Raw genomic sequence first — 22,913 nt, 5'->3', positions numbered from 1 at the left:
CCAAAGTACAAATTAATTTTATCCTTTGTCCTTGGAATAACCACTGCCACCACCAAACTCTAATTAGGTTTACTGGGAAATGTAGTTTGGACACGTCTTTCCCCCAAAAATCCTCCCAACCCTTGCACCCCACTTCCCGGGAAAGGTTTGGTAAGAATCCTCATCAATTTGCATAGGTGACCACAGACCCAAACCCTTGGATCTGAGAACAATGAAAAAGCATTCAGTTTTCTTACAAGAAGATTTTTAATAGAAATAGAAGTAAATAGGAGTAAAGGAATCACCCCTGTAAAATCAGGATGGGAGGTATCTTACAGGGTAATTAGATTCAAAACATAGAGAATCCCTCTAGGCAAAACCTTAAGTTACAAAAAAGACACAGAAATAATTATTCTATTCAGCACAATTCTTTTCTCAGCCATTTAAAGAAATCATAATCTAACGCATACCTAGCTAGATTACTTACTAAAAGTTCTAAGACTCCATTCCTGTTCTGTCCCTGGCAAAAACAGCATACAGAGACACACAAACCCTTTGTTTCTCTCCCTCCTCCCAGCTTTTGAAAGTATCTTGTCTCCTCATTGGTCATTTTGGTCAGGTGCCAAGGAGGGTACCTTTAGCTTCTTAACCCATTACAGGTGAGAGGATTTTTCCTCTGGCCACGAGGGATTTTAAAGGGGTTTACCCTTCCCTTTACATTTATGACATGGCCCAAACCATCTTGCTTTCAAGTCAATGGGACCTGGAGTACACTTTTGGGTTGGTAAGTGGCTTTTAGTTAAATCTGAAAATTTTCTTCATTTGTACTGTTTCTCTCTCACTTCAATCAGACAGTAGAAATCATGTTAACATGCCCTGCATTACATAGCCCAACTATGTATGGAGCAGCTCAGGAATAATAAAGCGATGAATAAAGAAAATAAGTCTTACAATGACTTTTGACTGTTTTTCTACCTTCAACATAAATCCCAAATACTTATTTAGAAATTAGTAGACAGATCTGAATTATTCTTGGAAAACATTTTCCTGTACCACATTTTATGTCTACCAGTGTCAGAAAGTCCCAAAGCTGACTAGGTTAAAGAAGTTGACTGGGTTAAGAATCACATTTGCTCTACATAATTACCATAGACTTGGTAGTCAAATATGAACAATGCGTTTTCTACTACAGATGGAGTCCACACCCCACATCGTTACTAAAGGGAAGCCTGCAGTGGTGGTTAAACACCTGTCTTTTTACTTGAAGGCTGAAGCCCAACAAGTTTTAAAGGTGAGAGCTATTTTACATGAATGTTTGCAGATAAAGGACAGTAGGCTGGCTTTCTTTTAAAATGGCACTCTCCAAAGAATGGAAGTAATCGCTCTTATTTTAAGTGTAGTTTTCCACACTGGTGGTGTTATTGGGTTACTTATAAAATGTGTGGCAAATTGCCAGTACGATTATGATGGGTCCCGCATTTCCTCTTCTTGTTTGGGGTGGGTGTTCAGGCACAGTTTCCTGCCCCTGAACTAGCATATTTACTGTCCCACTAGTAACCAAGAGAAGGGTAGGGGAGAGGGAGGGTCCCAGCCCAGGGGCCCTAAGGATAGTGGTAAACCACTTGAACTAGTGCTTCCTTCCCTTGGGCTACTTCCCTCTCCTGCTCTTCAGCTTGTGGGACTTCCCGCCCTCTCTCTCTGCACAAGCCGGGTGTCTCTTTACCTAGGGTCTTGGTCTTCTAGCCAGCCACAGCACTTCTCCAAACTCTCCTTTGCTCTAACTCCTTCCCCTGCCTGATTGAAGCAGGGATTTTTTAATTAGGTGACTAGCTTCAGGTGCTCTAACTGGCTTCAGGTGCTTTTAATTAATCTATAGAAACCCTTCTTCCCTCTACAGGGAATAAGGCTTCTCCTCATCCTGGGACTTACATATCTCTCCTATATCACTCTCCTGCTGCCTTCTGGCCATGCTGTATCACAAAGGGTAATCAATCTGTTCCTTAGTGGGTCAAGTTCTAGGACACTGGGAGTGGAGTGGTGTATGTGTGTCTTGAAAACCTCAAAGACTACCATTTGTGCATGCACATCACATTGTGAAATGGCTCGTTAAATTTTAGGGTAGAAATCTATTCGAGGGCATGCAAATAGTTGGATGCCCAAAACTGCATGATTAATTTAGAGTCTGGCTTCAAGCCATTTTGATATTGTGGGCTAGATCCACAAGAGGATTTCGGTGCCGAACTGCCACTTTAGGTACCTAAATCCCAGAATCAGGCTCGACTGGGATTCACAAAAACATTGGCATCTACATTTTTGCAGTAAACGTTCCCTCTGTGCCTATGTTTCTGCCTCTGCATATCTGCACTGCAGCTCCATGCCAGGTGTCCGAATGCCTAGGCCCCAAAGCAATGCACAAACTAGGGGAAAGTAGGCGTTCCTTTGCCTACAGGCCTGATCCCGTAAGTGTGCTCATAGCTCACTTACTGAACCAGGCCCTTATAGGCAAGCTTGCACAAAATGGAGGGAGGAAGAGGCTGAACTCCCTCATCACTTTTGGCCCAATAGTTAGGGTACTCAGCTGGGATGTAGGAGACCCCCAGTTCAAGTCCCCCTCCACCTGGGTGGGGAGAAGGACTTTGAAAAGGGATCTGCCACCTGAGTGCCCTAACACGGGGCTGTGGGATATTCTCATGTGGGGCTCCCTCAGAGGAGGCAAAAGGAGCAGGGATATTAATGCGCTGCCACGGCAAAGGACCCTGTAGTGCTTTAACGTCCCTGGCCCTTTTGCCACCCCCCACACCGCCAATGGACCTGGTGGGGGCAAAGGGAGCAGCTGTCCTGGGGCCGGCGATTTAAAAGGGCCCGGGGCTCTGGATGCCGCTGTCACTACCCCAGCAGTGGCATCTGGGGCCCCGGGCGGCAAGGGCCACACAGCAAGGAAGGGCTGGCTGGAGGATGCTGACCCTAGCCCCGCCCCTTCTGCTCGAGGCCCTGCCCCTTCTGGGGGCCAGAGGCGCCCCCCCCAACCCGTACCAGTAAGTGTCCTCAGTTAATTTCACCCCTGGCCCAGTTACAGTACAAAAATAGTCATATACTACCATGCTTGTCTGCAATGCTTTGGCACCGTTGTGCTCTAACAATTTTTTAAACTGCAAATATGGGGGGAGACAAAAGAGTTTTCTAATCACATTAGGGAATATTTGTCCTGTCCACTGCAACAACAGCATACCCATATTAGAACACAGATGCTCCAAACTGATCATGGTGCAAATGCCTAGCCAGAGTAATGATAGACAACACCTGTTAGTGCACAGTTATACTTGCCGTGCAGATAGGCCCTAAGTTATCTTTCTTCCCCTGTGTGAAAGGAGGGGGTAAGGTAAGAGCAGTGGAAATTTACCAGATATAGAACAAAGGAGGCCAGGTGACCAGGAGGGGTTTAAAATAAAGAACACAGAAGAACAGGGGTCATATGGGAAGAGGAAACACAGTGCAGGAGAGAGTGCAAGGTCACTAGGACCGGCTCTAGGCACCAGCCAAGCAAGCACGTGCAGGGGCAGCATTCCGGTCTTCCTTTTTTTTTTTTTTGGCTTGGGCAGTCGCGCTCTTGGAGCTTGGGGGCGGCAAATTTTTTGCTTGGGGCGGCAAAAATCCTAGAGCCGGCCCTGAAGGTCACAAAGCTGGGTAAGGGGCACCAGGAGGGAGAGGTCACATAGCATATAGAAACTGCATGGGGCCAGGAGTCCCTGCCTGCTTTCCTGAGTTCAGATGGCCCCAGGGACTCTGGACCACCCAAAGAATGGCCTAGGGCAGGGGTCCCCAACGCGGTGCCCGCGGGTGCAATCACGCCCGGTGGGGCAGTTGTGTGCGCCCGCAGGACACCGCACCGCCGAAATGCCGTCGCCGAGAAGTGTTGCCTTTTCTCAGCGGCATTTCGGTGGCAACGCTTCTTGCCGTTGCCACTTTTCGGTGGCATGGTGTCTGGTGCCCACCACAGTCTTCTGGAAATAGGAATATGTTAGTCCCACAGAAAGGTCGGGGACCATTGGCCTAGGGTAGTGAGGAAACTGAAGCAGGGACATGCATTTGTTTTGTATGATCGGTACTTTTCTGTGCTTTGTATGATTAAGTAAAGAAAAGCATAAAGGTGTTAGACTGTGCAAGGTGTGTGATCATAATTGCTGCATGCCCCTGAGAGAGTTAAACTGTCACCTGAAACTTCACCCCTTTTGGGTGGTGGTCTAGGAGCGGGGTGTGTTTAAGTAACTGGGATAGCTTGGGGATCAGTGCTGGTTCTGAGAACCTGGGATAGGTGCCTCATTTCCAAGAAGACGGTCCCTTGATATGCATATAACAACATTACAAGTAAAGAGACAAATCATCATTTATCTTTGAGACAATACAGTTAAATGCCATATCAGATATTCCTAAGGGAAAAACAAACATAATTACAGTGCAAGGTAAAGATTAATTTAAATACCATTAAAATATAATTAAGTGTTAATAAAAGCATACGTTCCATTTGAAATTAAGTTACTTAAGCTTCAGTTTCTTTCACAAAGCTCACCACCCGCTCCCTTTTTTTAATGCCACAAAATGATTAATACTGCAAAAGTTTTCTAGGCTCCTGATCAAAAAGCTGCAACACTTTAGACATTTCGCTTTGGTCTTACTGGAGCTTTAGAAGTCAAGCACCAAAGCAACAGATTTCTATGAATCATTACTGCCGTAGCTCATACTTAAAAATATCCCAGGAACCTATCCTTGCAACAAAGCCCATTGCCAACTGTGCCCACATATCTATTCAGGGGACACCATCACAGGGCCTAATAACATCAGCCACACTATCAGAGGCTCGTTCACCTGCACATCCACCAATGTGATATATGCCATCATGTGCCAGCAATGCCCCTCTGCCATGTACATTGGTCAAACTGGACAGTCTCTACGTAAAAGAATAAATGGACACAAATCAGATGTCAAGAATTATAACATTCATAAACCAGTCGGAGAACACTTCAGTCTCTCTGGTCACGCGATTAGACATGAAAGTTGCTATATTACAACAAAAAAACTTCAAATCCAGAGTCCAGCGAGAAACTGTTGATTTGGAATTCATTTGCAAATTGGATACAATTAACTTAGGCTTGAATAGAGACTGGGAGTGGCTAAGTCATTATGCAAGGTAACCTGTTTCCCCTTGTTTTTTCCTCCCCCCACCCCCCACGTTCTTGTTAAACCCTGGATTTGTGCTGGAAATGGCCCACCTTGATTATCATACACATTGTAAGGAGAGTGGTCACTTTAGATAAGCTATTACCAACAGGAGAGTGGGTTTGTGAGGGAGAGGGGAAGGGGAAGGGGTGAGAAAACCTGGATTTGTGCTGGAAATGGCCCACCTTGATTATCATACACATTGTAAGGAGAGTGATCACTTTAGATAAGCTATTACCAGCAGGAGAGTGGGGTGGGAGGAGGTATTTTTTCATGCTTTATGTGTATAAAAAGATCTTCTACACTTTCCACAGTATGCATCCGATGAAGTGAGCTGTAGCTCACGAAAGCTTATGCTCAAATAAATTGGTTAGTCTCTAAGGTGCCACAAGTACTCCTTTTCTTTTTGCGAATACAGACTAACACGGCTGTTACTCTGAAACCTTAAAAATATCAGGATTTCTGACAGGAGAGAGAGAGAGAGAGAACTTTGATCATATGCTGTCTTGAAACAATCCATGGAAGTTATACAAACTGGGCAAGCCTGACTCCTGCTGTATGCCATATTGTAAATACAGTACCTCCCCTTGCTCAGTATAGTCAGTGATGTATAGAATAAAACACAGCTCACTGCACATAGTGTATACAACTTGTAAGGTGTTATGTAAGAGAGAGGAGTGGTCAGCGTTCAGCCTTGTTTTGTATTCTGTTAAATATTGCTTTTTTGCAACAGTTACTTGCCTGTTGTGCAAATCACTATTATTTGTAATGAAAAGTAACTGTATAGATGTAGTATTTGGTTATTCTTTGCCATGACATAAGGTGGTTCGCAAAGGACAAAAGGGGTATTTGCCTAGGGTCAGGAGGTGGGTTGTTGCATTTTAATGTTCATGTAGTAAGATGAAGAGTCTTCTATTCATACTCTGCATTCAAATCCTTCTCTGGTATGAAGAGTCCATGCAGGTCCAGATGCAAGTTTACATTAACTGTGGCCCGAGCCATCTCTGTGAATGTTTTAGCATCCAAGATGAGCAGGAAGGGTGCTTTCCTGGGATCTGATGTCACAATGGAGGATAAAATAAGACCTAAAAAAAGTATAAATAAGGAATGTATTTAAAAAGAGAGACAGACTTGCTTTCCCAAATAGAAAAGGCAACATCATCAACTGATAAGTCTGGATAACAAAGGACAGCAATGAAAACTGCTTTGTGGATCAAAAACTCTGAGGCCTGGTCTACGCTGGGCGGGGAAATCGATCTATTATTGCCATGAATAATGTAGCTGAAGTCGACGTACTTAGATCTACTTACTGCAGTGTCTTCACTGCAGTAAGTCAACAGCTGACGCTCTCCTGTCAGCTCTGCCTATGCCTCTCACCCTGGTGGAGTACCGGAGTAGACAGGAGAGCACTCGGCAGTCGATTTATCACGTCTAGACTAGACACAATAAATTGACCCCCGCTGGATCGATTGCTGCCTGTTGATCCAGTGGGTAATGTAGACAAGCCCTAAGAATGCTAAAACAAAACTAATGAATGCCTCCATCTTGTTGCTGGTCTGCCTGGTGTATGCCACAAAGAAAAGACGCTGAAGCAATAGTCTCAATTACACATCACAACTGGTAACATTGTTGGGCATCTCAGCTGTGAGGCTAGGGACTTGAATGGGTCCGACTGCACTCCCCACCCACCCCTGTGGTTCCTCCAGAATAGCACTGGCAGGAGATGATGTGGGAGCTTGCAATACTACTGCATCTGTTGGATCTGGTCTGTAGTTAGACAGCTTCAAGCTTCAGACCATTCAGTCTAGCAGTTTTGAAGAATTCTTTGATGCCAACCTGATAAAAGATGGCTCCACTGGGCTACATGAAAAATCCAGTTGTTTTTAAAGTCTAGCTTGGGAGCATACACATGAGTTGATTTTGGCCCATTGTTCCTTTGCAGGAGTGGAAGGAAGCAGTCATATGCCCAACTTTGAGGAAGGGTGACACAATGAAATGTAAGAACTAGCAGGTCATCTCCTTCCTCATTACAGCCTATAAAAATCTTATTTTGGATACTCTTACATAGACTTATTGCTTGGAGTGGCTAAGTCATTATGCAAGGTAGCCTGTTTCCTCTTGTTTTTTCCTACCCCCCCCCCCCAGATGTTCTAGTTTAACTTGGATTTAAACTTGAAGAGTGGTCAGTTTGGATGAGCTATTACCAGCAGGAGAGTGAGTTTGTGTGTGTATGGGGGTGGGGGGGATGTGAGAAAACCTGGATTTGTGCAGGAAATAGCCCAACTTGATTGTCATGCATATTGTGTAAAGAGTTGTCACTTTGGATGGGCTATCACCAGCAGGAGAGTGAATTTGTGTGGGGGGGTGGAGGGTGAGAAAACCTGGATTTGTGCTGGAAATGGCCCACCTGATGATCACTTTAGATAAGCTATTACCAGCAGGACAGTGGGGTGGGAGGAGGTATTGGTTCATATTCTCTGTGTATATATAAAGTCTGCTGCAGTTTCCACGATATGCATCTGATGAAGTGAGCTATAGCTCACGAAAGCTTATGCTCTAATAAATTGGTTAGTCTCTAAGGTGCCACAAGTACTCCTTTTCTTTTTGCGAATACAGACTAACACGGCTGTTACTCTGAAACCTGCTTCAAGAGAGGAAATAGTAGGAGATGATCAGTGTGGATTCTGGAAAAACAGGTTCATTGTGGATCAAGTATTTTCAATTCATACACTACTTGAGGAAAAAATGGGAATATGATCAAAATATTGTGACAAGGCACCTTCTTGGTTGGGGTAAAACAGTCCCTGTTGACTGCACAGGGGCAGTCCATCCTTCTCTCAGCCAGTGTTTTGTGCTTGTTTTTCTCCCTTATGGGAGGGAATGCAGCCTCCCTTCCTAGAGAGGATTGCTCCTCCCCTACTGGTAGCTTTTTTCTCTCTCCCCAAAGGGGAGGGTTTAAAAAGGTCTCACACAGCCCTTAGTTGGAATCAGCTGATCCTAACTGACCTCAGGCAACTCCCTCTCAGCTGATCCTAATTATTCTCTGGTAACCCCTTTTCAGCTGAACCTGATTGACCTGTAGTCACTCCTCCCCAGTTGATAGGGAGGACGACCTTTTAATCTTCTGGGACTGCTTTCTACCACCCACCCCCCCCTTTGCAGTAATTTGTCCTGAGTTTGTCACAATACATACATAGTTTTTATAGACTTTATAGGAAAGCACATGATCGTATAATCACAAGATGGCCTCTGGGCCTCAAGGAAAAAATCCCTGACAAAATTATTAGGATGGTACAGCTGGTACTAGCATGATCCTCAGAATGGAAAACCCACCTTATGAGAGGAGCCTCAAGGAGCTGGGCTTGTTTAGCCTAACCAAAATAAGGTTGAGGGGAGATAGGACTGCTCTCTATAAATACATCAGAGGGATAAATACCAGGAAGGGAGAGGAGTTATTTAAGTTAAGCACCAATGTGGATCCTAGAACAAATGGATGTAACTGGCCATCAACAAGTTTAGGCTTGAAATTAGGTGAAGATTTCTAACCAGAGGAGTGAAGTTCTGGAGCAGCCTCCCCGGGGAGCAGTGGTGGGCAAAAAACCTAACTGGCTTCAAGACTGAGCTTGACGAGTTTATGGAGAGGCTGGTATGACAGGACTGCCCCCAATGGCATAATGCCGATCTGCAACTGCTAGCAGCAAATATCGCCAATGGCTGGTAATGGGACACTAGGTGAGGAAGGTTCTGAGCGAAGCATATCTTGGAAGGATAACCTTACGGTCTTTGACCTCATGGCTCACCAAGGAGAAGATGGAAGAATAATACTGAGAAAAATCTAAGAGCGCCTAATGTGAATTACCATTAACAGAAAAAATTACCATTAATGGGGAAAATATGCCATTGAGAGAAAGAGGTTAGGGCAGATGGTGAAAGAAGTTAAGGACCTCCATCTCCATGGGCTACAGAGCGAGGGAGAAGAAGTAGCAGACATCTTTGTTTGCAGGAGCACAATGACTGGGGCTAATTTTACTTACCCTGTGGCACCGTTGCTCAGTGGAAGAGATTTCATATTAAAGGTCATTGACAATAAAACAGTTAAAATTTCTGATTCTTCATTGCAAGTCATCTTGACAGCTAAGGGCTCTACATACTTATATATATATATGTTTATCCCCAATTTATCAGAAGAGCAGTCTTCTTACCATCATCTTCTTCTTTTAAATCAGGACTGGGAACAAAGACAGGCTCGGCTGGCCAGCAGTGCTCCTCTTCCCAGCTGAGCTTTTTCTTTGTCAGAACATCACATTTTGTTATCTAAATTATTAAGACAAAAATAATTCTTCAATCTCCATTCTAGCTCTTAATTTTACAATCGTTCTGTGTACCGTACAACAGAGTGGCTGGGTAAAAAGATGGGATCAGTACTGCAAGTCAGGAAGCAATGAGATATAATTACTCCAGCATGCCACAGATGAAATATTTGGAAAACTTTAGGCTCCTCAGTCAGGTTTAGTGGCTGTATAGCCACAGAATCTTTGTATTTAATAGGAGACAATTTCACTTTAGAGCAGAAATTGATACTGTTTTACTACATTACAACTATACCTGTCAACCAAGGATCTCAAAGCATTTCACAAATATTAGTTAGTTATTTAAGCCAGATGACATCTCTGTGTCAGGTGAGTCAATTATCCCCATTTTACAGAACATGAGCTAGAGACACAAAGTTTAAGTGACCTGCGCAAGGTCGCACAGGAAGTTTATAGCAAAGCAAGGAACAGAATTCAGAACCTCCTGATCCTTAGTCCTGTGGTTCAATCATTTTCTTTTTGGTGTGACCTCAGTCTTCACCGAGGTAAAAAACCTTAAGTAGTTAAACCGAACAAATATTAAAACAAAATCAAAGAGACAAGGTGAGTGAGGTAATATCTTTTATTGGACCAGTGTCTGTTGGTGAAAGACAAGCTTTTGTGCTTACATAAAGCAGAAGAATGCATTGTCAGCTTGAAAGCTTGTCTCTTTCACCACCAGAGGTTGGTCCAATGAAAGATATTACCTCACTCACCTTGCCTCTCTAATGTTGTGTAATCAACACAACTACAACCACACTGCAAAAAACAAAGTCAGTTCATTGTGATGGTTAAGTAGCTAGTAAACCAATGGGGCCAGGATTTCACCCATGTACTGTAAATATCTCCACATCTCACCCAACGCCCAGTATGACAGAGTTACTATTTCACATTCAGCTCCGTTATCTTCTGTTTGCATCTGCATTGCTAAAGGTAAGTCACAGTTCCCCTTCTCAACCCCAAATCTGAAGAGATCCCTGACTTAGAACTTAAAGGTATTTAAATAAATTATAAGAGAAAATATACAAAACAATATCAGATGTCTTCATTGCATCTACTGCATATCACAGATGCCCAAAGGATTAGGCAATGTAAAAAAAAAAAAACTCACCAAAACAAATTCTAACAACAACAATGGTTGTATTTAAGTCATCTGTAAAGGATGATTATCTTTGTTAGAAATCACAAAATTGCTGATTTGTTTGAGTTAGTACCAGATACGCTGACAAACATTTTATTGCATCATCGACTATATAATATTACATATCCAACTTTATTTTGTAAGCAGCTGGGATAATTAAAAACAGGAACAAATAGTGAGCTCTATCTGCTTGGCCTTATATTCTCAGTGTAGGTTTTAGGATAGATTGTGCTGAATGAGCAACAAGCATCAAGAGCCAGCTTGTCTACAGAACTTTCTCCTACCCTCAGTTAACAGGATTTTCTAGCTTACAGTGTACTTGTGTCCTAAGAAGTCTCTCTTTAAAAATTGGTATCATGGAGGAGTGTGGGGCTGGGGCTCTTCCAGTCTAGGGCTGGTGCTGCAACATAAGTTAAAGCTTCCTGAAAACATCAGAGGGTCAGAGTGAAGGGTGCGTTGTGATGAAATAGGCATCTCTGTTTGTGGTAATAACCATCCGTATTCTCAGCTGGTGTTAAGTGGACATAGCTCCATAATGAAGCTACGCGGATTTACAGCAGCTGAGAATCTGGCCCAATTGGTTTTATTTTTGTCATGTGGGCAATGTAGGACTTATGTCCTTAACTTTTCATCCTTTTGCTTTTAAGTGCCGGAGTTTGTAAATTTGATACGTAAACATATTGTTGCGACTTACTTGTTTAAGAAATGTGGATTTTTTATGTTTGGAACATTCACAGTACAGAGCAGAACCACAGGTTAGTAGTGTTCCAATTCTGACCTCACAACCAGGCAGCTTCACTATGGTTGTATGGATGTAGGTCAGGGCATAATTTGGACCATGTAGGTTAGCTAGTGAAATAAACTGCCTTCAGTATTTGAACACAGTTTAATTTGATTTGGGTTATATGAATACAGTCATGCAATATGCAATCAGTGTTATATTATACCTTTGTGGGAACTGGACTCCACCGAACTTCTGTTGCATAGAAATATCTGTATTTTTTGCCATTATAATCATAGTTGATGCGAGGCAGCTCTATTCCTACAGGTAAAGTGAAACATACATACTGATAACAAGGAAGAAAAATAGCACAACTGTACCCAGAATCATAGAATATCAGGGTTGGAAGGGACCTCAGGAGGTCATCTAATCCAGCCCCCTGCTCAAAGCAGGGCCAAACCCCAATTTTTGCCCCAGATCCCTAAATGGCCCCCCCTCAAGGATTGAATTCACAACCCTGGGTTTAGCAGGCCAATGCTCAAACCACTGAGCTATCCCCCTCTGTAAGACATGTTAAAAAAAAAAGTAGTAAATATCGTCAAGATCTTCACTTAACCTCTGCAATTTATATGCCTTGGCACGGTCTAAGTTAAGTTTTGCTTAGACTTTATGTACAGATATATGGATATATTTTTAAAAAACTGAAAGCTGAACAAGTATATAGGTGATACAAATTCATAAACCACTAACAGTTCACTCTCATGGTTTAGCCTCAGCCTCATAATCCCCCAATGTATTTATAGCCTTACTATTCAGTTACCTTTCATTTTTCCATAAATACATAGTAATATAGTGTTTACCTGTGAGGTGTAATTGGAGATCTCTTCCCCAAAGTAAAAATAGATAAATGTATGCATATAGATAATCTTGCATATTTAGATCCTATGATCTCAGATCTGACCTGTAACCTTAATGTCATGATATTTTGAGCATTCATAATCTACTGTTCCTTGAACAGCTATTCCTATTAGACTTGCATTAATTCTTCATTTAGCCTGGATCTAGTAGTTAGGTCACCGAGGTGAACCCATGTGGCCATGCAGAACCCCACTGTTCACCTCCAGGACCTGACTGCTAGATCAGGGCTAGATTATATAGAAGTATTTAAGAGATACAAGCAGGGTGCTGGGACAATTTTTTATAGTGGGGGTGCTGAAAGCCATTGAACCAAACTGTAATCCCTGTATTTGATGGAAACCACTTCAAGCCATGGGGTGCTGCCGCATCTCCAACACCCCCACTTCGAACACCCTCGATATCACACTAGTCTGTTATTATAATGTACCTACATTTGAGAAAATACAATGGAAGATTTTTAATGAACACATCTCACCCTCACATAACATTTCAGGCTGACAATAGATGTTTCCATCTTTTTCTTTCAGAGCAGTTGCAGTAGTTGATGGAAGTTTGACTAAATTAGTACCTACTTCTGCATCCTGCAAGAGAGAGATGCTAAAAACAACAAGACATTTCAAAGGACATATTTCTAATTTAGGACCTTCATCAAGGTTGATTTTACTGTATGTAAATTGCTATTAGGTTCCATTTGGCATAAGCCAGACGATCCAACTTCAAAAGGCTGCCTTCTCAGATGCATTTATCTTGCATTATTAAACTATGAGCATTTCCATTTAAAAGCCCTTAATTTGCAGGGGATTCTAAATTCTAATAAATCGGCTATAGGTCAATCTTGATAAAGGTGTCAGCCCAGATGGTATTTTTGCGTTATCACAGCAGCAGTGTAAATTCATCATGTTATTTGGAAATTAGGGCTTAAGGCTGGGATTTTCACAGGCATTTAAGGGAGTGAGGCACCTAAGTCATTAGGGCTTGGGCTCTCATATCCCTTCAACTCCTTTGAAAATCCCAGTGTATAAAAAAATAATTGTAATGGCTTCTCATTTTAAGCGTGCGCATGTGTGTGCGCATGTGTGTGTGTGTATATATCTAGCCCATGTATTATCCTCAGACAATGTTAAATAGACACCATGTATATTGAGGCCATTTGGTGTTTTTTAAAAAGCTTAACGCTGATATTTACTTTAATGAAAATGCTACAGAGTGTTCATATTAGTAGTTCAATGAGATTTTTCAGTATAGTGTCTTTCTGTACAATGTTGCTGAATTCTTAGATTGCAAGGTAGGAAAGCAGGACAATTTGAGCGGATCCATCATAAGAATGCAAGAACAGCCATACTGGGTCAGACCAATAGTCCATCTAGCCCAGTATCCTGTCTTCTGACAGTGGCTGGTGCCACATGCTTCAGAGGAAATTAACAGAACAGGGCAATTTCAAGTCATCCATCCCTTGTTGTGCAGTCCCAGCTTCTGGCAGTGGGAGGTTAGGAACACCCAAAGCACAGGGTTTCATCCTTGACCATCTTGGCTATTAGCCATTTATGGACCTCTTCTCCATGCATCAGATGTATCCTCCTGCATTGCTGCAGAACTGTTTTCATGGCATTAACAAGACCCAGTTTCCAGGGCGTAACAAGGCAGACAGTATCAGCCATTCCAAACTGAATCAGGCTGAAACTTGCCTGGCAAGTTGCTGAGCAGAATATGAGTTTTTCCTACAAAACAATGATGTTAAACAGATAAGCTGTTTCAAAGCTACAGAAAGGTTTGATCCTTTTCCCCACTTTAGTAAAGCTCTCATTGAAATAAAAATCCCATCATCTTCATAAAATTATTATTGAAAAGCAGCTAAGCTTTTTTTCAGAGGGGAGTTTGGTGGGTAGGTTGCGGGGGTTCTGTGGGGGGGGGCGGGAATAATTTTTCACAGGCTTCCACTAACGTGCATCAGATTGTATGTGCAAAAACCCATGCTTGCACCTGCCAATCAAGAGCCATATTGATACATCTGTTCATGTGGGGTAGCACCTTGCCCCACAAACAGTTTCATTGTCTTTGAAGAGACAGGTCCTATTCAACTTGACTAGTCTCCATGAACAAAGGAATCAGAAGCTGGCACCAGGTAACTGCCCATTGCTTGTGCAAATGTAAATTGCCCTGTGCACACAAACAATTACATACCTCCCCAAATTTTGTGGCTATCATTTAAAAAAAATCAGGAATTTGGATGTGGCCTGGCAAACCAATGCTTCATACGCTTTTTCATTTAGTGAGTTATTCAAAATTACTGCTCAAATACAATAGATTGAACATTACCTTGCCAAACCGCAGAGGTACCACAAATCGCTTGCAGGCTGGTATGGAAGTGAGTTTGGTGTTTTCCTCAAAGCCTTCATTCAAGTTTTTTAAATAGAACATTTGATACAGGCTATTGTCTGAATAGGAAATGACATCAATAACAACATGGCCATCCTCCTCATAAGCATTCACATGGTGAAAAAGGACCATGGCATCTGTATAAATCTTGGTGGATATATCCTTTTTGGTCTGTTTGTCTATGAGGTGAATCCAAGTCTGAAAGATGGCAAACACACTAATGTTTAATAAGCAGCGAATACTTAATTTTTTAAAAAAAAAGTTATTTCATTGCAAACCAGTGTTTCTAACTCAATGATGGTACATTTGGTTTATTTATAATGATGGATTTGGAGTACTCAGGTTGTGCCATTAAGAGGCGAGATTCTGGGTAAGAGGCACAGCACAGAGCATGCAGGCTGGAGGTGGGGTGAGGCGGCGGCTTTCAATCCAGCTTTACACCCTCCCAATTCAGGGCTTCTCTGGGAGCTGAAGTGGCCCCCATAAAAAAATTTAGGACCCCTGGGAGGTGTCTAAATTACAGTCACCTGCGTCACCTGACCGGAATCTACACAGTGCTACATTCAGAGGCCCAACATGCCCTCTCACCCATGATTCCAACTCTGGCATACCAGGGGCATCCTCAGAAGACAGCCTGCATTTGCCTTCTCCTGTTTCTGCATTAGGAGAATTCTCCCTCAGCCGAATCCAGGGTTTTTAGAGTGCCTTTATGCCAATCTGGTCCTCTTGCCTCACATAAAGGAGCCAGAATGGGGATTGGAATCTCACCTAAAGTCTCTACACTTATTGACCTAAATGTGTATACTATTATATAATATGTTGTTTAAACTAGAGGTGATTGTACGTGGTTACTTGGCATGACAGATGAGCAGAATCTCTCTGCTGGTGTGGGATATTTCTATCCTTTTTCTCAGGTACCTTGACACCAGAGATTTACTTACTGGAATTTTAGATGGGGTGGTTTAGGAGTCTTAAGGAAAGAGCCTGCTAGCTACTGAAAATATATGTAGGAAGAGAGGGGAAAACACATTCCTCTAATGGGAAGTTACTGAACTTTTACAGCCAGGGAAAATATAGTATAGAGTGAGAGTGGTTGTGATTATTTTCTTGGCTTCCCCCACTGCTTGGCACGTAGTAGGAAAGGTACCTTATCTTCCTTATGGAAGGAAAGGCAGGATGCCCAGTTGACACCTCTGAAGTAGGCAGTTGCCAACTTGAGAATGTCCAGTTTGAATGGCTGCTCCATGAAGATGATATAATTTTCTGTAACTCCAAAGCTGTGATAGTAGCTTGGGTGAAGGAGAGACTGGGAAGGGATAGAGCACAACACTTCCAGGTGTTTGAGACAGGACAACTTCTTTTCTTTCTCTGAACATAAATTAGAAAGATGAAACTATAATTATGTACATAGTATTTGCCACCCAGAATCCTTTGCATTCTCCTCATAGGGGCAGAGTTCCTTCCCTTCTCCAGGATTATCAGGGGAATTGGCCCCCTAGCCAACAACTCACACAGATAAGACCAGGGCCATCCATGCAGAGGACCTGAGCCTTTGCAGTTACTCCCAGCCACTGGGGAGTTACTCACAGGCCACTGCCCCTGAAGTTCCAGCATGGAGGGGGACAGAAGATAAGTACTGTACGTACTGATAGCTGTACAGAAGTGACTGTATGCCCCATGCTAGTGTAACCTCCTGGTGAGCTTGTGCTTCTGGTCACTCTGTGCCACAGATTATTGGAGTCTATTACAACCCTACCTATAGTGCCTGGCTCTTAAATTGTAGCCGTTCATTCTTTTCACTCTGGAAGGCTCAAGTTCAGTCCTGGTGTGTTGGCCATTAGCAGCCAGGCCCTGCTCCACTGCTACATTTAACAGAAATACACAGATAGTAGATCATCGTAAAGAAGAAAAGGGGAGCAACTGTATGAGCTGCGACACGAGTGCAAAGAAACCAATGAACAGCCTTTGCTTTGGTGAGGGCTAGCATTGGCAAAGCTGGTGAGGAAACAGTTTCATGTATTGTGCCTCACTCTAACCAAACACTGTCTGTCCCCACTTTTATAGGCATTTTCACCCACTGTCCTTTTCCCTGAAAGTATATTTATAAAGAGACACATTTTACAAATTCAAATACTACATACTGGATACATTTTTTTTTTCTGTGCATCATCCGCTAACATATCTCACAATGCAGAGAATGGCAAGCTAGGAGTAGGGACCAATCCTTCTGAAACAACGACATTCTTTGGTACTGAAATATGAACAGGATACAGTGATAAAGATGAACCTGTTCAAACACCAAATACCCAACTAGGCCGAGCAGCTAGTTCAGGAGTCCCATCAGTCTTTTTTCAGTGTAATTTACATGCAGTTACTTACCACCTGTCACCTTAACAGTGAAATGTCAAATGTCTTTGTACAAAGAAGTGATGTTAAAAAACAAACAGTGATTCAGTTGGTTTCTAGACTGTTTGTGGCACAGCCCTCCACCCTCAAAAGAAAACAACAAGGAACTCGGACACTAGCAGAAGCCATCTCTTACCTGGCACTGAGGAAGGAATCTTAAATATAACATATTTTGTCTTCCCCTTGTCAACTATAGAGGTGCCCATATTGAGAACATTTCCAGCGCTGTCATAATGGGGATGAGAAGTCGCCAGGTTCACCGCTACATATTTATTGTAGTCAACCTAACCAAGTGACAGCATAAGGATGTATAAAGAGTACATGAAATTACTTAACCTATATCACAAAAACTCTCTCTACCTTTGGCACTAGTGGCCTTTCCACTGGCAACCCCAGCATGAGACCAAAGACTCAGGCCCTGTTTCAGGAAAGCCTTCCAATTCAGGAAACAACTTGCTTAACTTTTAAGTCTTGAAGTTAAAAACATTGAACTCAGTGGGACTTAAGCATGTGCTAAAAGGATTTCCTTATTCTGGGCTTGAATGGGTCATGGATGCTGAGCATTTAATCCTAAAGGTCACCTCCAGGGTGAGGCACATGGGAAGAAGGTTTGTGTAACCAAAGGTAATTGCCATTGCCAATCCCTTACTGAATGGGCTTCACACAGCAAGGCTGTTAAACCAGCAGCTTTCATGAGCAAAAAGATTTCTAAGTTATTTAAAGTCGATAAACCGTATTATAGCTGGGGATAGGGCCTGGGAGGTTATACATAGTAGAAAAGGTTAACTAAAAACATGTCTTAATGTATCTAGACTCACTTTTTTAGAAAATTAAAGAAATGTCTTGCATAAGGAAATTCAGATGGTCTAATGACTGAGAAAGTTGTGATATAACTGGCCTAGAGAATTAATTCCACATCATATAAATTGTTGCATAATAGGGGGGATAGCTAGTAGGATCATTAATCAACCAAAAATAATCAGATGCCATAAACACAAGACCTGACATTATGCCTACAGCCAAGTAGGATTATGCACAAGTTAAAACTGCAAAAGCCAATACTTACCCTAAGACACCGGGAATTTTGTAGTTTGAAAGAAATGAAGAATAAAATATTGTAAGTTAAAATAACTGACATTGTAAGTTGGCAACAACAACCACCCCAATCTCCATGGCTCCCAAATGGCCTATTCTGACACAGGAAGCACTGGCTAAAAAAACATCTTTTCACATTTACTTATGTCAAATTTGGCCGCCTTTAACCTGACACCCCAGGCTGTAAAGGTCAGCATGACACTGTATTCATTAGCAGATAAAACATGGTATCCAACATGGATGCTTTACCTTCTCTAATGTCTCCAGGGTGTGAGGATTAATTTTCCTAATGAAATTAGTCTCGCTTGTAGCATAATAATCCTCACCAGTTTTCATAATATTGATCAGGCAGTTGTCTGTGAACTCAGGAATGGTGTGGGACAAGTAGCAGAATGCTCTGTGGGGATGAAAATGTTATATAAATACATTAATCTTTGAGAAGTTGCTTTCTCTCTCAAATGGGACAGACGTGATCATGGCTCTGTTTGTTACTTGTTTAGTGTTATCCTCCCCGTGAGCCACACATAGAACTGGAAGTTGTGCCTGCTATTGGAGAGCAGGATGTGACCTCTATGCGGCACAATCATTGGAAGTGGGTTTATTATTGAATTTGTACTCTCTCTGCTGGCTAGTCCTACAGCAACAGTCTTAACCCAATCTGGAAGTGTGGACACACACAACTGCTGCTTTTACATGCACAAACAGTTCATCTAATATCTGGCCCATCCTGCTCCTCTTGGAATCAATGGCAAAACAACCATTGACTTGAATGGGAGTAGACACTATCGTGTGTGTGCGTGCATGCAGTTAGAGATCACATTTTGAAAGTCTGGTCCAGTAGGTCATAGATATTGATAACTTTTTCAATAGGCTTTGGTAAGAAAGTGGTGGATGAATACTTCCTCTGACAATACGTTTTTATTCCCAATAATATTCCCTATCATATCACCACAGCGTTAAAATAAAGACTTTGGGCATAAACTGCTTGATTGTTTTCTGTAATTCTTGCTTAAAGAAATCAAAAGATTTATTGGAGTACTGCAAGTAATAACTCCAGCACACAGAGGCAGGACTTAAATTTGTAGTTGTTACTTGCAATGTGCCAATAAATCCTTTGATTTCTATAAGCAAGTATTAAATTTTTTAAAATGTATAGAAAGACTGGGAATTAGATCCCTGGCATTGCCAATGGTGTGTCAATTCTAAACTTACATACAAACATTGGGGCTTATTTTGTATATGCAGAGGGGAAATTGAAAAGCAGTTGTGTTGGAGAAATAGATAGCAGAACCTCGTTAGAAAAACATTGCTTACTTGGCAAATAGGTTTTTGCATGGATCTGGATAAGCCATAGTTCCAAACTCTGACACCACAATTCTGTTTGCTTCTATATTACAATTGTATGCGTCACTGCGGAGGTATTTACTTCTGTAGTAAACTTCGCCTGACAAAGGGCAAACAAAATCTTTGTATTACATGCATCCTCAGAAGATATTTATTTTCCTTAGAAAATTAATATAGAACACCTGTCAGATAAAGAAATTACAGCAGAACCTCATCTGGTTGGCCTCCAGTTAAGCAGACTATGGATTGCTTTCAACCCCTAATTTTTCAGGTGGTGTTCTGGGTCTCTGAAAAAATTTCAGGGGAAAATGGGGCTGTCTGTACTTTATTCCCATTGTTTATACTTATGGGCTGTCAACATTGATCGCCCAAATTTTGACTTACCCATTTTCCTTGGTTCACAAAATGTTTAGGCAATATTTTGTGTATCGGATGTTGAGAAGGTGGTTTTAAACTAAAAATGCCAGCACGCGAAAGCAACTCTACATTAACTATCTACATGATGGAGCGGGAAGAATAAATTGTAAGTTTCAAGTTCCTAAGGAATTGTTTAAACAAACATTGAGGGAGTTCTAAATTTATGAAAGACAACATGGCTTTTTCCTTTTTAAAAATCCCACTTTACTAAATTTGACCACTTAAGCTTTAAAGGCAGTTTCTTTAAACTCTCAATGATGCTGTCACTAAAACAGTCCCCAAGAAGAATCTGTAATTTCTCTGATGATGATTACAGAGCAGGAAGAGTCCTATTAGGTCATCTAATCCACCCCTAGTCCAGAATAACCCTTTGTTACATTCCTAAAAACCTCCTCTCTAGAGCTGGAATACTTGCAGGCAGCTGTTCATGGGCATGTTTATGATACTCATCACTAACATATTTGAACACCTGTAAACAATGAATTACGCCTCACAGACCCTTGTGAAGTAGGGAAGGATTATTATTCTCATTTTATACACTAGGAACTATCACAGAGAGGTGAAGTGACTTGCCAGTCATCACATAAGTCTGTGGGAGAGTCACACACAGAACCCAGATCCCAGAACTCTTATTTCTGTGCTTTAATCACCAGCCCATGGTTCCTCCATCAGGAAAACAGTATGTATCCCCAGACAATGGGGGAGGGGTGGTGGAAATTGATTTTCTTGGCAAATTTCAGTCTCCAGTATTTGTAAAAAAACCAGCACTCTTCTAGGCCTGAAGGAATGCCTGTATAGAGTAAGCCACTTCAGGCATATGGGCTTGTGTGTCTGAACAAACACAGCTCCCTTTGCTTTAGATGGTGCAATAAACTGGCAGTTTCAATGTCTGGCCATTTCTGTTTATGGCTGCATTCTTAACAGGCACTGAACTGGGCAGGCAGACAGGAAATGTGTTTCTGGAATCTCTCATCCCAACACAGCAATGGAAAATAAAAAAAATGGGGGCAGGGAACCCAATTCTCCTACAAAGCTAGTATATTGTGCAGCAAATAAGCACAATGAAAAACAGCCCCCATTATATTCTAAAGCAGATGAAATAATATTCTATTTCCATATTTTACGGTCAGGTTCAGATTAAAAAGAATATGGACAGAGGAAATATTGCTTCTGATCATTTCCAGCACCTTGCCTGAGGGTAGTAAGTAGGATTTGGACATTCATTTAAGTATTGTTTATATAAGCACATTAAATATACATGAGACCTGATTTGCAAGCTAAGTGGCACAGTGGCCTAGTTTCACTCTTGGCTGCTGTCTTAACTAGGTTCAAATCCTAAGAAGGGTGTTTAACCCATAATGTAAATAGGCTGTTTGCCCATGTCCAGGAAACCTCTGTACATGATGGTACTATTAGCTGATTCAGTTTGGAATCATGCAGGTACTGGGGCTCTGGAAGGAAGCATAGTAGCAAAGTCTCTATACCTCCTGGATGCGCCATGGTTACCTTCAGCTGTGGTGGAGGCAAAAGCTGCTACGTGCTTCCAAACAGCTGCAGAATGGAAATTGTAAATGGAAATACAACTCCTATTGTGAGCTGCGTTTCTTAATCCTTTACTTTAATGACAGGTTTCAGAGTAGCAGCCGTGTTAGTCTGTTAGTTGCCAACTGTGTCCACATATCTATTCAGGGGACACCATCATAGGGCCTAATCACATCAGCCACACTATCAGAGGCTCGTTCACCTGCACATCCACCAATGTGATATATGCCATCATGTGCCAGCAATGCCCCTCTGCCATGTACATTGGTCAAACTGGACAGTCTCTACGTAAAAGAATAAATGGACACAAATCAGATGTCAAGAATTATAATGTTCATAAACCAGTTGGAGAACACTTCAATCACTCTGGTCACTCGATTTCTGATCTCAAAGTGACTATCCTTCAACAAAAAAACTCCAAAAACAGACTCCAACGAGAGATTGCTGAATTGGAATTAATTTGCAAATTGGATACAATTAACATAGGCTTGAATAGAGATTGGGCGTGGTTGAGTCATTATACTAAGTAAAACTATTTCCCCTTGTTTATTCCTCTTCCCCCCTCCCCCCCACTGTTCCTCAGACGTTCTTGTTAACTCCTGGAAATGTGCTGGAAATGGCCCACCTTGATTATCACTTCAAAAGGTTTTATCTCCCGCCCACGCCACAGTCCTGCTGGTAATAGCTCATCTTATGTGTATTTTTTCATGGTCTGTGTGTATATAAATCTCCTCACTGTATTTTCTACTTTATGCATCCGATGAAGTGAGCTGTAGCTCACGAAAGCTTATGCTCAAATAAATTGGTTAGTCTCTAAGGTGCCACAAGTACTCCTTTTCTCTTTACTTTAATGTCTACTCAAAACCATGGTATCTAGACCAGTCAACCAGAAATCCTGGCCTAGAGTGAAATCTTGATCCCACTGAAATCAGTGGGAGATTCGCCATTGGCTTCAGTGGAGCCAGGATTTTACCCCGGTGTAAATATTCTGTATTGCACAGCTCTACGCTTAGTACCCACAGCACAAGCCTGAGAGAGCCTCAGACGCCCCAGCTCCCATTGAAGTCAACCTCAGGAAGGGTCAAAAGACCTGGCCCTTTAATGGGTACTAACATCCTTGAGGAAAACATAATTGACTTACATTTTTAAAATATTTCAATGAGTTACTATGAGCCAGCTTTTTCTCTGCATTAGGGCAGGTTTGTCTCATGCCACACCAGCATAAATCTGACCTAAAGCCAGTTTAGCTGTCCCAGGGAGGGTCACCCCAGTGTAAGGGGGGGATCATCTTGTGCCACTGAGCCACTACAACAGCTCCTAGGCACCCCTTTCCCTGCAGCCAGAGAAGGGCTGTAGCTGGAAGAAAAGGGCATGGCTGGGCATTCCTGCTGCCCAGCAATCCTAAGGTTAC

The 22,913-nt window shown here is 42.2% G+C and overlaps 1 protein-coding gene and 1 long non-coding RNA gene across 3 annotated transcripts in view; one reads left to right on the top strand and one right to left on the bottom strand.

Annotated features, from left to right (window-relative positions):
* Positions 1 to 227: 227 nt before the first annotated feature.
* Positions 228 to 22,913, bottom strand: part of BCO1 (beta-carotene oxygenase 1) — a 45,382-nt gene continuing 22,696 nt past the window's right edge. The window contains exons 3-11 of the mRNA XM_084645055.1: positions 19,514 to 19,643; positions 18,449 to 18,596; positions 17,241 to 17,388; positions 15,846 to 16,066; positions 14,639 to 14,896; positions 12,798 to 12,903; positions 11,631 to 11,725; positions 9,396 to 9,507; positions 228 to 6,278 (exon numbers count right to left, since the gene is read on the bottom strand). Coding sequence (XP_084501181.1) covers positions 6,106 to 6,278; positions 9,396 to 9,507; positions 11,631 to 11,725; positions 12,798 to 12,903; positions 14,639 to 14,896; positions 15,846 to 16,066; positions 17,241 to 17,388; positions 18,449 to 18,596; positions 19,514 to 19,643 — 1,391 coding nt within the window. The 3' untranslated portion in view covers positions 228 to 6,105. The remainder of the gene's footprint in view (positions 6,279 to 9,395; positions 9,508 to 11,630; positions 11,726 to 12,797; positions 12,904 to 14,638; positions 14,897 to 15,845; positions 16,067 to 17,240; positions 17,389 to 18,448; positions 18,597 to 19,513; positions 19,644 to 22,913) is intronic.
* Positions 1,168 to 22,913, top strand: part of LOC311529239 — a 44,365-nt gene continuing 22,619 nt past the window's right edge. For both annotated transcript variants that reach the window (XR_014713802.1, XR_014713803.1), the window contains exon 1: positions 1,168 to 1,270. This is a non-coding gene — a long non-coding RNA (uncharacterized lncRNA). The remainder of the gene's footprint in view (positions 1,271 to 22,913) is intronic.

Source organism: Lepidochelys olivacea (assembly GCF_965140295.1).
Source record: "Lepidochelys olivacea isolate rLepOli2 genome assembly, chromosome: 12".
NCBI classification, from domain to species: Eukaryota; Metazoa; Chordata; order Testudines; family Cheloniidae; genus Lepidochelys; species Lepidochelys olivacea.
This window is presented reverse-complemented; position numbering and strand designations above follow the sequence as displayed.